The sequence below is a fragment of the Calidris pugnax genome, unplaced genomic scaffold (genome assembly GCF_001431845.1).
Source record: "Calidris pugnax isolate Ruff unplaced genomic scaffold, ASM143184v1 scaffold273, whole genome shotgun sequence".
Lineage (NCBI taxonomy): Eukaryota > Metazoa > Chordata > Aves > Charadriiformes > Scolopacidae > Calidris > Calidris pugnax.
Genome location: NW_015094508.1, coordinates 781732 through 794968, shown reverse-complemented (window position 1 = coordinate 794968; position 13237 = coordinate 781732). Strand labels below are relative to the sequence as shown.

At 39.8% G+C, this 13237-nt stretch overlaps 1 protein-coding gene across 9 annotated transcripts in view; it reads left to right on the top strand.

Moving 5' to 3' along the window:
• Window positions 1–13237, top strand: part of ARHGEF28 (Rho guanine nucleotide exchange factor 28) — a 118475-nt gene that overhangs the window by 59582 nt on the left and 45656 nt on the right. For all 9 annotated transcript variants that reach the window (XM_014965108.1, XM_014965106.1, XM_014965107.1 and 6 more), the window contains 4 exons: window positions 4917–5047; window positions 7459–7760; window positions 10187–10331; window positions 11613–11724. In XM_014965108.1, the coding sequence (XP_014820594.1) occupies window positions 4917–5047; window positions 7459–7760; window positions 10187–10331; window positions 11613–11724 (690 nt within the window). The remainder of the gene's footprint in view (window positions 1–4916; window positions 5048–7458; window positions 7761–10186; window positions 10332–11612; window positions 11725–13237) is intronic.

Genomic DNA, 13237 nt, shown 5'->3' with positions numbered 1-13237 from the left:
CTAGTAGTGTTTATTTTGTGATTTTTCAATGGTATTTGTTTTGTAATTTAATGGGAAATGGCCATAAAGCAGGCCTCCCCTCTCCTTGTGCTGCATAGTCCTACCTGTTCGGAGGCAGTAGCTGCAGAGCCTTTTTGGAGGCTTTATCAACCTTCAGGCCGCTGAGAATATCTGTTTCTGCTTAATCTGTCCCACTGTTCTGGGAGGGGGGAGTTGTGTGCTGAATCCACTCCAGCAGAGGTGCTGATTGAAACCCAGCATCCTATATCTTGGGAAAGTATTTTATCTGTTGTGCCCTTGTATAAAATGAGACACCAACTTATTTCTGGTTGTATATTCGTTCATATAGTTGGTAAGGTGCCTGCTTCAGGGAGGGAAGTCAGAGCTGTGAATCCCATGTTGAAAAGGGGCACTTTCTTGCATCTCACATTTTTGGAACAAAGGTCAAAGTCAAGGACTAACAACTACCTTTATCCTCAGGCTACTTTAGGACTGCATCTTGAACATGATGGTAAGATTTCCAGCAGCCAGATGACTGATCCACTTGATGCAGTATATAGGAAATGCAGTGTTTTCATTTCCATTCCATAGATTTAGGACAGTTCAATGTCTTTATGACAGCAGCACTTCAAAGCCTACCTCACTATACTGTCCATGTAATGCTATTCTTATATTAATTTTTACTTAATTTTACAGTCATGAGTAGTTGCATTGTCTGAATGAAGCACTAAGACATCTGAATCAGGGATGCAAATCCCCCATTGAAACTGGTTGTATGGTCCACATCTACAGACGTGCACGCCACTTCAGTCGGTCTCTCCCCAGGAGCATGTGGGCTTCTTTCTCTAAATTCAGGTGACTGCTTCTGTATTTAGAGGAGTATTCTGCAGTCCTGCATGACCCACGCACTTAGCTGTCTGCATTTTTTGGTCACTTCATAGCTCTGTTACTTCCAGTTATACATTAACCCCTGCTCAGATTGCTGGGGGTAAATGCGATGAGCTGTCTGAAAACAATTCAGTGTAGCTAGAGAATGGAATTTGTCATTTCTTTCCTGGCTCTCAGCTTGCTTATGTCGATGTATTTCACTTCTCTTTTGCTGTGTGCTGTCTCATAGAATTGTTTAAGTTTTGATTTTTGTGGAAAACAGGCAATGTTATGTTCTTGCTATTTTTTGACACAGGTCATTCAAGGCTATACATTTTCTTATGCCAACACAAAGCATGTTTTGAATTATTGCTATGATGGTCTTTTTTTTTTTTAAAAGTTAAAGTATTTTTATAAGCTTTTGTGCCTGGTAAAATGTGCAGCCTTTGTTGTATAATTTTGAGAACAACATTACAGAAGATGTAGAGAACTTGTGCCTAGTTATTCACTGGTCAAGGTCTTTTATTTTATCCATGTTTGGAGATTATCCTTCCCAGCACTGTGACTTTTGTTCGCCTACATCTAAATAACACATACATCTTTCCTGACTGTTTACCAGGCAGATGGCAGAGAGCCACAGACTCTGCTAAAGGAGACATGCCTTTATTTTATTTTATTTTTTCTTTTTCTGTGGTCACGGCACAGTATACAACTAGGGAGTGTCCAGCTCTGGCAGGACGATCAGCTTGGTGAGCTGTGCTTGCTGGGTTGTTTCAGTACCAGAGCCAATTCTGACATGTTGTATTCAGGTCACTTTTATCTTAGCAAGCACCTTGGAGTCCATTACCGACACGTTTTACAGCTAAAACTCTTGGGGGCACCTTCACTCTGGCAAGAAGTATCAGTTTGCCCTGGCAGTCATATCTGACTTTCCACAAGCTGTGCTGAACTTTTGCATCTGCAATGAGAATAAGCATTTTGAATGGGTAGGGGAGATTTTTGAGACATTTTGTTTGAAAATGCATTTTGTTGTTACTCCTCATCTTTCAGGCAGGGACAGCCTTGCTGCGTATTACTGCTGGTACTCAGTACAGCAAGCTATTACCTGCTGCTGTGTTAACCTGGAGGAGAGTCTGTTGATGGTCCCTGTAGGACTGAGACGGTTTGTAGCCAGCAAGGCAGGCTGGAAGCAGTTAGTGGGACTGAAGGAATGCTGTGTGTGATCTGGATACTTGCGATGGTTTTGTCACTTTTTAAACTATGTGGGCCTATCCAGTGGAAATAAGTTACTAGTATAGTCAATGTGTAGTTAATAATGCTCTCCCCTACATTCAGCAAAGTCTTTAAATACTTCTCTTGTTACGAAGTTTGTTTGATGGAGTTATTCCTTCATGCTTGTTTGGAATTGGAGGATGTAGTGGGAATAAGGAGGTACAGTGGAGTCATATGGCAACATGAAGACCCAAGTAACCTGCTACCTTTTGTCTGTCCATTTAAAACCCCAACAAGTATTTATTTAGACACCTTACCTGTAACAACACACCAACTGGAGCATCACCAGAAAAACATAAGGCATTTAGCAGTGGTAATCAATAAAGATTTAGTGACGGAAAGCACTGTAGATAACATATTCTGGTATATCTTGTATTTTCAGTAGCTTTCTTCAGAAGTTTTTACTTAGATTGTTAGTCTCTTACAGAATTTTAAATTAACGTGAAATGTGGTATTATTTTAAAATAATGTAAGAGAAATAAAAATGTGAAGTAATAGGGGATTTTGTTGTTTCTGGCGTGGGACATGTAATTCATAATACAGTCCAGTAATTGGCTGTAGAGACCCCAGCAGTGGGGACTGTTATTGAAAGTCAAGAAACTTTTTCTATAGGCTTGGGTTTACACCACGATTTGGGAATCCCTAACGCCTGGGCTGTTTCTCAGGGGTATGTTTTGAACCTTTGCAGCCTAGCATGGGAGGTGAACACCACCCTTCGGTATTCAGCTGCTCATTGTACCCAGTGGGTTTATATACAAGAGGGAGCGTGTGCTGAGGAAGGTAATAAGCATACAAGAAGCAATGGAGCCTGGTTGTTGGCTTAAGACCAGCCCTTGGACAGCTTTGCTTGCCACAAGAAAGTACTGCCAGTTTTTGCCAAATCACATTTCCATATGATTTTAGATGCCAAAGACTGATGAACTGCTGTAGAAAACAATGCTTTAATACTATTTATAAACAAAGGCTTTGGGATGTTGGCAGACATAAGGAAATGGTTTGTAGCTTTAGCAATTCTCAAGATGGCAGACACTAAAATCATGTTAAAATTCCTGTAGGAGGGAGAAGCAAAATGAGGAACGTAAGGATGTTTTAATGGTATGATATCCCGCAACGCCTTCCAGGCCTAGAAGCCAAATAATTCAATGTGCCATTTCTATGTGGGAATTTCCAGTTGTCTCAATAGAGCTTACTGGCTTTATGAGATAACATCTTAAATGAAAGATCTGGTGTAGCATTGCAGTTTTGGCAATGGTCTTGGGACTTCTTTTTCGGCGGAAAAATGCCCCAGACCTTGACAAGTGTAGTTTCTAATCCAGTGCCATTTCTTCATTATAACTTTTCTTGCAATCTGATGGCCTCAGGAATCTTGGATGGGGCTTTAACCAGCCTGATTTGGTGAAAGATGTATGGCAGGGATGTTGGACTAGATCTATATTCCAACCTAAACCATGCTATATATGATTCTATGATCTTCCAATAGTAGTTATGTTGCTTTAAGAATATAGCCCAGTGGGAGTCTTTAGTGGTATCTTTTCCTTTCCACCTTTGCAGAAAATAAATTTCTGATGCAGATTAAGAAGGATTTTTTTTTTGCATAATTTTAAAGAAGAGACAGACTGGAATTAAGTATCTGAGAGTTTTTATTTTGGATATTTTTCTGGGTATGATACTTTTCTCTATCACATCATTCTTATGCTAGTCTATCTCAGTGCACTTCCAATGGCAATACTTGACTTATAGCATCTTAAAAAATGAAAATTACATTACAACTGTGATTTTCTTAAAAAACATGTTTTCACACAGTGCAGAGCAAGACTGGTTTCCGCTTTGTCAAATTTTGCTCCTTTTACAATCAGAAGGTAATATGAGACCTGACTACCAATTCAGATGCTAGATTGGTGCATGCTCTTCATACTTAAAAGTAGCTTTAAGAGAAGTGGGCCTGCAGGACAGACTGACAGTGTTTCTGCACTTGGGTAGGTTTTCTGCTGCTCAAAGCCATGAAATAAAGAGTCAGCCCGTGCAGCTTTTTATAATATTTGTAGTCATGAACATGCTGTTGAAATCTGTTAATGATTTCTGGTGAAACTGATAATTTCTCATTTCTGTACCAAAACCAGATCAGAAGCAATCTTCATACCCAACATCTTGTTCATGGGTCAAATCTTGATTGATTGCTGTCACCCTGTAAAGGCATTATCAGTGGTATTTTATTTATATCACTCTTAAAATTTTGTTGCTGTTTTTTGTTTTAAGAATGGTAATCTGCTTTATTGGCTTTTGATTAGTATTTATGTTGCTCCCAGTAGGTAGAATGCTTTAGGAGAGTCATTATTTAAGTAGAACAGTATTCCACTCATATAATGTATCAGAAGTTAGATATTTATAATGTATAGGCCATATACATATGTGCATATTTCATCCCAGCCCATAAATCTTGTCCAATGTACTTCAACCACAGATCTCTTCAAAGTTCTGGCTTGGGTAGAATATAAAGGTTTTGCTAACCAAGATACAGAAACACTTATTTTTAAGTTATATGAATGATTCTGTGGTACCTTTTAGAGTCTTGTTCAACTATAGGCTTCTTGGAACATTTAGCAAGTGTAAGGCAATTACAAAATAGGCAGGCTTTTGAGTGGCCACACAAGTATTACTCAAATTGTAGTCCTAAGATTTGGTGCTTACTTCGCCATTTTTTTTATGACAGTATATATGCATGAGAAGAAAATTATTTGAGATTTAATGCCATATTTTCCACAATTTATTTTTTCCAGAGCAGAGACACTCTACCCTTGATGTTCTCAGGAAATTCAAGGCTCCACCTACTTTGTTTGCTGCAACCAGGCATTCTGCTGTGCTGAGTGGAAACGATGAAGTATATGCAAACTGCATGGTAGTAGACCAAGTAAGTTTATGGTCAAACTTTGGGCAATTTTTTCATTGTCTTCTGTTAAAGTAATTTATTTGTGTGATAGTAGGATCTTCTGGATCTGTGAACAGTGGGGTGTGGCCAATTAGTAAAGCTCTAAAACAAAAACAGTAATACCGTAGGCTTCTCAGCTGCATTTTGTAACCCAGTTATGAGGTCCCTTTTAACAGATTCAGTTATGACAGGAATTATTCTCCCTAGCCTGGAGGGGGAACTCTAAGGGAGCTTTTACTGTCTTTTATGTGTGTGTGTGTTTGAGCTAAGTGGTATTTGCTTCTTTCTAAGAAACATTAACACAATGTAACTTGTTCATGTGCACTTCAGATTTTCTGAATTCTGTATACATTCACAAAAGAGATGAATTTGCTGATGTTGGCTAATTTCAGAAGTTAATTATAATCTCCTAGCTAAGTTTACAGACTCAACAAAAATGAGATACTGCTGAAACGGTGAAGTCAACGTCTTCCAACTGACATGCAGCATTCTGATACTGGAGGTCCTGACTTAGTATTCATGTTTCTGATTTATTTGTCACCAGCATTGGAGAAGAGCCAGAGTGTGCAGACCGAATTATATTTTATGTTGCTATGCTGGGCCTGAAATCCTTTCCCATAACTTAGGCAGAGGGCACTAGTCCAACTCTTGTGTACAGTGGTGGTGTGTAGTTACACAGCTGCCAAATGCTGGTAGCATGTAGCTATGTTTCAGTGATGGTTAGTGACTTAATTATTTGTTACCTGTTGTGTGCTCTCCGTGGGATTAAAGTTGGAACATAAGAGTAAGAAGTTATCAGATCATAATGTTAGAAGAAGGATGAGATTTTGCAAGCGTGATTTTTTTTTTCTTCTTTTTTTTTCTTTTGTTCCCTGAAACACTTCAGCCACTGCATTCACTGCAGATCCAGTCTGTTGTCACAGCTGAGACAGAAGTTCCAGTCAGTGGCCAGCATGATCAAAATGCACCTAAGGTTACTGAGAGATGCATGAAGTAATGACCTAGGGTTGAGCAGCTGGCAGGGGACTGACTGTATGCGCAATGTGTGAACCCTTGACATAAACAATATCCAGGTTGGATATTGCAGAAGTTGCAGCTCTGTTAGAGATTCAAATGTTACCCAAATATATTGCTGGGGGGTACTGCAGCTCTGATTACTAACCTTTGCTCAATATCCAGCCACATTCAACTTCGTTAAATTGCTAATTAGGGCCAAATTCTCCCTTAAGCATCACACTGCAGGAGCTGGAGAAGCTGCTGGAGGAGCTGCCTCTTGTGCTAAGGGGAAACTCAAAGGAATAACTTTGAAGAGAGGAACAGCTATGTAAGACCTGGGAGAAGCATTTTATCTTCGTGCATCTCATCTGCACAACACAGCAGAAGTACTTCCAGACTTGTATGCACTATGTCTTTAATGCAAATATGGGCTGCTGTAAAAATGCCAGCAGTTCTTTCTGTCTTTTAGTAAGAGAAACATCGTTATGATTGGGATGAAAACACATCTCAAGTGGGACTGGAGAGGAGGAAGTCAACAATCTGAACGACCAGGGCTTTGGATATGCTTGCAGTCCTTCCTCTCTTGTTGCTTTTATACAAGCGCTTTTTGGAAGTAGGGTGTTCTCACTGGCTGTATGACTTTTCAGTATTATTTAGCGTTTAAGTAAACAACAGTAGCATCTAACTAAAAGACTTGACAATAAACTATATTTTAGTATCTTCTGCAGGGCTGACAGGAGAATTAGACCTCAGTTGTGCAGAGAATTATTTGTTGCCAGGGTCTAAATCCTGACCCTGATATCTGAGAAAACATAATTCCTAACTCTATTCCTGTCTTTGTGCAAGAGGAGGGGTGCTTCATGCTTATAATTGCTTAACAGCAAAAAAATAAAGATTCCTTTCCCTTCCTTCTCTGGAGCACCTGCGTTTCAGGTCATGTATATTTATCACAAAGCTTAGGAAGTTGGTGCTGGAAAATGAAAAGTGCATGATGTGTAGGCTGATGTTTCCAAATTAAATTGCACAATGTTTGAATTCTTCTCCATGTCTCCCACACTAATGTATCATGCATATTTTTTGCTCGACTCAAGGATATCTTTTATTAAAAGCTATAAATATATGAATCAATACAATTAACAAAAGGTATAAATATGAGTGAGAAATCCATTAGACTTGCAAATACCAATTCATTGCTACTCTAATTATGGAAAAAAGTAATGCAAGGGTCTAGAATCACCTGGCTGTATAACTTGCCTTCAATTCATGTGCTGTAAAAAGTAATTGGGGGAAAAAAAAGGCAAACCATATAACCATAAATAAAATGGCAATCTAATCTGGTGCTTGTTTGCAGACAATACATCTTGTTACTGCCTCTTACCAGCATTCATTTCCTGCAGGCTGGAGATATAAAGGCCAGCTATGTTCATGGAGATGGTGTCAGCAGTGAATCCGGTCTGAATCCCACCAACTCAATCCCAATGGCTAAGAGCTCTTCGTCTCCCTCCCTTGAAGAGAATGACCAATATATATATGTTCCAAATGAAGGAAATCAAAGGCCAGTAAAAAATGGAGAAAATGCTGGTTTAAGACATGCTGTTTCACCTTCTGATCTAGATGGAGCAGATTCATACCTTCCATTCAAGACTCATGGTTTTATTAAGGATCGGGGCCAACTTAATGCTGACATGAAAAAAAAGAGGTATGGAATTGACTTGATGGTAAGGCCAGAATAAGGATTATTTATGATTACCTTTTATTTCAAAAGATGAAGCAGAATCTGGAGTAATAAATACTATTACTGAGGTAAAATCACTGTTTTCAATCACTGATACTTAAATTGTCCTAATGATCTGTTTTCATAAAATACTTATAAAGACATTTTTAACAAATAAAAGGTATCTTCTAAGTGGATTAATTCTTAATGCAAATTTATACTTTTATACCTTTTGTGTGTTCTTTAGAAGAAAAAAGAATCAGCTGTTCACTGTAAGAGTTTCCATTGTGGCGTTTTTGTCAGAAACCAGAGTTTCACCCTAGTTTTCCTCAGTTATATTTTCCATTACAAAAGTAACTCAAAATCTATTGAGTGCTTTGGGAAGCTTTCCATTCTTTGCGCTGGCCTGTAGAAGGACCGACTTAATTCTGATTAGATTAAGCCAAAAGACACAGTGCAGAGTGCAGCTCACGTTTCTGATAGGTTCAGACTGTTCTCCACGCTTTTGCTGGTGCACAAGGTTTGCTGCCAGCAGAGTCAGTTATCTGTGGGCCGTCCACCAGATGACTTTAGGTTATACTGGGAACTGGTTGGCTTCTGGAATGCAGAGAGCTTTGAAGATGAAACTATAATTCTTGTATTCAACAATTAGTAAATTCCCTTGATAAAGAGGCTTTATTGCTTCTCTGAATAGAAGAGACATGAAATCATATCCTTTTCGTACAGGAGGAAATTTGAATCTGTATCCCACCTTTCCAGAGTGTTTGGACTAGTCAGAAGTAGGGTATCACATCTATGTAAGACCGGTAAGGAAGCAGTAGTGTCTGTCTGTTGCCAATTAAAGTGAGCAGTAACATTTTCTTTACCTTAATTTTGAGTTTCTTATGCAAATATGAAGTGCCATTAGGAGGAATCTTTTAACACAGATAACACAACAGGTCAGCCAAAGAGTTGTTCTTTCTGAAACTTTTTATTTTTGCTAGCTATGGGGTTATCAGGTAGGTTACTATAAATAACTTCTGCCTCTCTGTCATGAACATTTTTCTCCTATACATTTTTAAGACATAGGTCAGGTACTTGTATGAATTTTCAGAGAGATGTGATTGACCTTAATATGTCAACTGTAAGTGATCCAAATATTACACATAAAGTAAGACTATCAGTATGTAATTCCAGTAGCATCTTCCTTGAAGTATCTGAGGTGATGTGGCAAGTTACTTAGCAGATCTTTAAGCCAGCTCTTTGTGTCAAAAAAATTCCCTGGATAAATTACCCACAGTAAGATAGGTATGCTTGTCTGTTGACATAGACGTGTATTTATTTTGCAATTTTAAAATGTGGCAGTAACTGATAATGCATTTAAATAACTTGTTTCTGGGATGTCACATGGGCTATTACTAGGAAACATTGCGAAAGATGGTCTCCAGAAGTGTAATAAGGAAGTAGTTTTGGACAGTATCGATAGATTTGCCCTTCGACAGAGTGAGTTTGTTTGTGTGAAGGAATTGTTGTGCTGTTATTCCTGGTAGGAACCCTGGCTATTTAGAAATACCACACATAATTTAAAGTTTTATGTTGTAAGCCTGGAATGTTATTGCAAGCAGTCAACCGTTCCTTTCAGTCGCTCTGATGAACAGACCATGAACTTGCTCTTGTAGCCAACAGGATCCATCTTGGAAAACTCTGGAACTCCTGAGAAACCTTACTGTGCTCTCCTTCTCAGGAACCCTTGCCAATCAAATCGTCTCTAGGTGTTAGAAGTATTGATTTAGCCAGAGATTTTTCAGTCTGTTTATAGCTTTATATGTTTTAAAGCTTTTATCTTTTGAAATGAGTCTCACAAACGGTCTCAGACCCTCCTTCATCTCTCATTAGTTTTCTCTTCCACCCTCCATCAAGTCACAGATGTTGAAAAAAAGGATGTCTGTGAATAGCCACATAATATCTTTCAAATATACATACGCACAAAATATCCATATACACCCATATATCTTAATACTGAAATCTGAGCTATTGTCTCAGTTCTCCTTATCATCTGTATAGAGAGGCAGGTATGTGCGTGGAACAAAACATCTAATTTTAAGGGAGATGCTGAACATGGGTCTGAAAATCATGCTCCAGAGAGGGTTGACTGTGGTGAGAGTCTCTGTGTTCATGTGCAGTGCAAATGTCTGTTACTGCAGATCCACAAGGTTGGGTCAGATGACTCCTGTACGGATTGACTGAGTACCTTGACCGGGTGAGTGCAGACACGAGAGAGCACTCACATTGTGGCTTACCCAGCACATAATCATGGTGCTTGGGGTTGACATTAATCAGAGTATACAGCAGTATCTTTGCTTGTTGCATTAAGGATGAGATGGATTGTTACTAGTATTCATGGGAATTAAAGACTTCATTGTCTGCTTCAGTTCAAGTCTTGATGACCTTGAAGTAGACGTCGGAAGTGGAGGTGTTTCGGACAGATCCCACGTTCACTACGCTCCCCTTGGCTCTTCAGAGGCTGTGGCTTGTAGCAGAGATGGATTAGATTTATCTACCAATCTGCAGCCCAAGGTATTTGATACTATCTTGGTTTGCGTTGCTTTTCTTTTAAGTAAATTACTGAAAACATGTGAGAAATGCCTGAATCTGAAGGGGAAAAGTGAGTTCCCAGTTGGCAGTGCTAGTCCCTCTGGAGAGCACCATACCTAGGGTTGTGGAGCAGGAGCTTCCTGGTTGTGTCCTGGCTTGGCAGCAGCTGTGGGAAGGGTCCATCAGACATTCCCTTCAGCTTTGAAAAAAGCATAATTTATCAGAAGAATTTCAAAGGAAATATCTCCGTTTCAGTGAATCAGCATTTTCTAACCAGAATATTTTTAGTGAGGAAATGTTTAACCAGCTGTAGTTATCTAGAAGTGTAACAGCTTTGTGAAGTATAAAAACAGCCTGCTGCCTGTTTCAAAACAATTGCTAGACTCAGGGAAATTCAGTTGGGTTTTGTGTACTGACTAGTGCAAATCTCTCTTCCTCATTATGGTTTGCTGAAGTGATCTTTCACTTTTTCAGTGCATTTTTTTTCAGACCATGACGCCATTTCTGAGATCTTAAGACACACACACAGTTACTTTTTGTTTGTAGGGCTTCTTTATGTTTTCATTAGACAGACTTCTTGCCACTGTAAGGCTTTATCTGATCTTCAGCAAACGATTATATGAAGGGAGGAAAAGAGTCTGGCACAAACACTGAATTCTGTTAGAGCTACTTTTAAAAACAATAAGGTAAGCAGTTTAGGAGTGGAAGTAAGGAGTCTCCTTTCAAGCATTATCATTAATGTATTTGGGGTTTGGAAAAATCTTTTCACAATAGAAAAAAAAATGCAGAGAGAAAAGAGAAAGAGGCTAACTCCTTTCTTTGGAAACTTTGACATCAATAATCACCAAGGCATGGTGTTAGTCTCCATGAAATGGTCTTGAGGTGTTAAAGTACTAAGATTAATGGCTCCCTTAGTAAAATAAGGCATCTTGGTCATCAGATGTAATGGCCAATAGCGCTGTTTAGATGGTGCTTGTCACCAAACTGGAAAAGAGTGCAAGCTTTCTCTTATTCTAACTCACACCCACAATTATTTCCTGCAACATACAAAAAATTGTCATAGTGGAAGTATGAATGGCTTCCCAAGAATTCAGATGAAGTTGTCAAAAATTGTACTTCAAATGCTTTAATGAAGCCAACAAAATGTATGTGTATGGTCACCTGCCTTTCTTTCAGAAATTATGTTACTGATTTTTTTTTTTGTTTCTGTTGCTTATGCATTTCAAAACAACTTGAGTCTTAGTTTGCTGGAACTTCTTGTAGGAATGCACTGTGTCTGGCATCCGGTCACGCTCCTATTCCTGCTCCTCGCCCAAAGGTTTGCTAGGAAGACCACGCATTCCTCGGGACTTTGCAGTTGGTGATTCGAATGAAGGTCAGTGCTCTGGCTTTGCACCTGCACATCCTCATCCCATGCCCGCCTGCTCCAGGCCCAGTGCTGACAGCTTTAGTCAGGCCTGTCCTGTACACAGACCTCACCAGTGCACTTGAAAGCAGGGTTCGGTTCACTTTGGGCACCCCTACAGTCGTCCCTCTACTCCAGTTCAACCATCTACAGCTCTGTCATGCCCTCCCCTGGTAGAGCAGCTGGTCCTCGGGAGGACACACAAACTGGGACTGTCAGCCAGAAAAGGCAATGCAGGCAAGGGTGATAATCTTCTTTTCGGGAGATTCTTACCACGTACTCCCACTGTGTGCCTGGCAGAGACCATGTGGAAGCTCAGGATGACACAGAAGAGGCATCAAAGAGGGCAGATGGCCTCAGCTTCTGTAGATCCTGGGGAGTCTCTGAAACGTGGATGGGGTGTTGTCATCTACACAGGCTGCGGAGCAAACCCTACCCTCTCCATCAAGTGGAGTCAGAGACATCTCTGCAAGAATCTTGCAATGTTTTTCCAAATTGTTTCTAACATGCTTTCTTTCTAGACACATAGTTTCATATTTAGAAGACAACTCACACTTTTCACAATGAGTTTGGGTCATATTTGAAAACCATGCAAAGTGTGAAATACATATACTGTGCTTTTCATATAGATCACATTACTTAAGAAGCACTTGCATTTCAAGAGACTTGGCCTCTGTCCCTATAACCCTGTCCATTGCCATACTTCCAGCTTGTCTCTCCCTGCCTTATACCTTTAGCTTTCCACTGCTCCTGAGCATGGGGCAGGACATGGGAGTTACAGTGAACCAGATGGGACAGACACCCAGAGAAGTTGTGGGTGCCCCACCACTGAAGTGTTCAAGGTCAGGCTGGATGGGGCTTTGAGTAACCCGATCAAGTGAAAGATGTCCCTGACTGTGGCAGGGGGGGTGGACTAAGTGATTCTAGATGATCAGGGGGGATGGACAAGAGGAAATAGCCTCAAGTTGTACCAGGGAGGTTTAGGATGGATATTAGGAAAAATTTCTTCGCAGAAAGGGTTATCAAACATTGGAACAGGCTACCCAGGTAAGTGGTTGAATCACTGTCTCTGAAGGTATTTAAAAGACAGGTGGAGATGGTTTAGTGGTCATTTTTGCAGTGCTAGGTTGATGGTTGGACTCAATCTAGGTTATCAAACATTGGAACAGGCTACCCAGGTAAGTGGTTGAATCACTGTCTCTGAAGGTATTTAAAAGACAGGTGGACATGGTTTAGTGGTCATTTTTGCAGTGCTAGGTTGATGGTTGGACTCAATCTATGAAGGTCCCTTCCAATCCAAACCATTCTGTGATGCTATGACACTGAATGTAAAACATAGAAATTGCAGTAATATTCTTGTTAACCAGTTAAGAAATTCAAAAACTGTTGGAAAGGTGAGATGGAGAAAGCTGATGGGCAGACATACAGTTACTGCAGACATCTTATTGCCTTAAGAAACAGTGTTAAGCAGTGCAGCAAATAA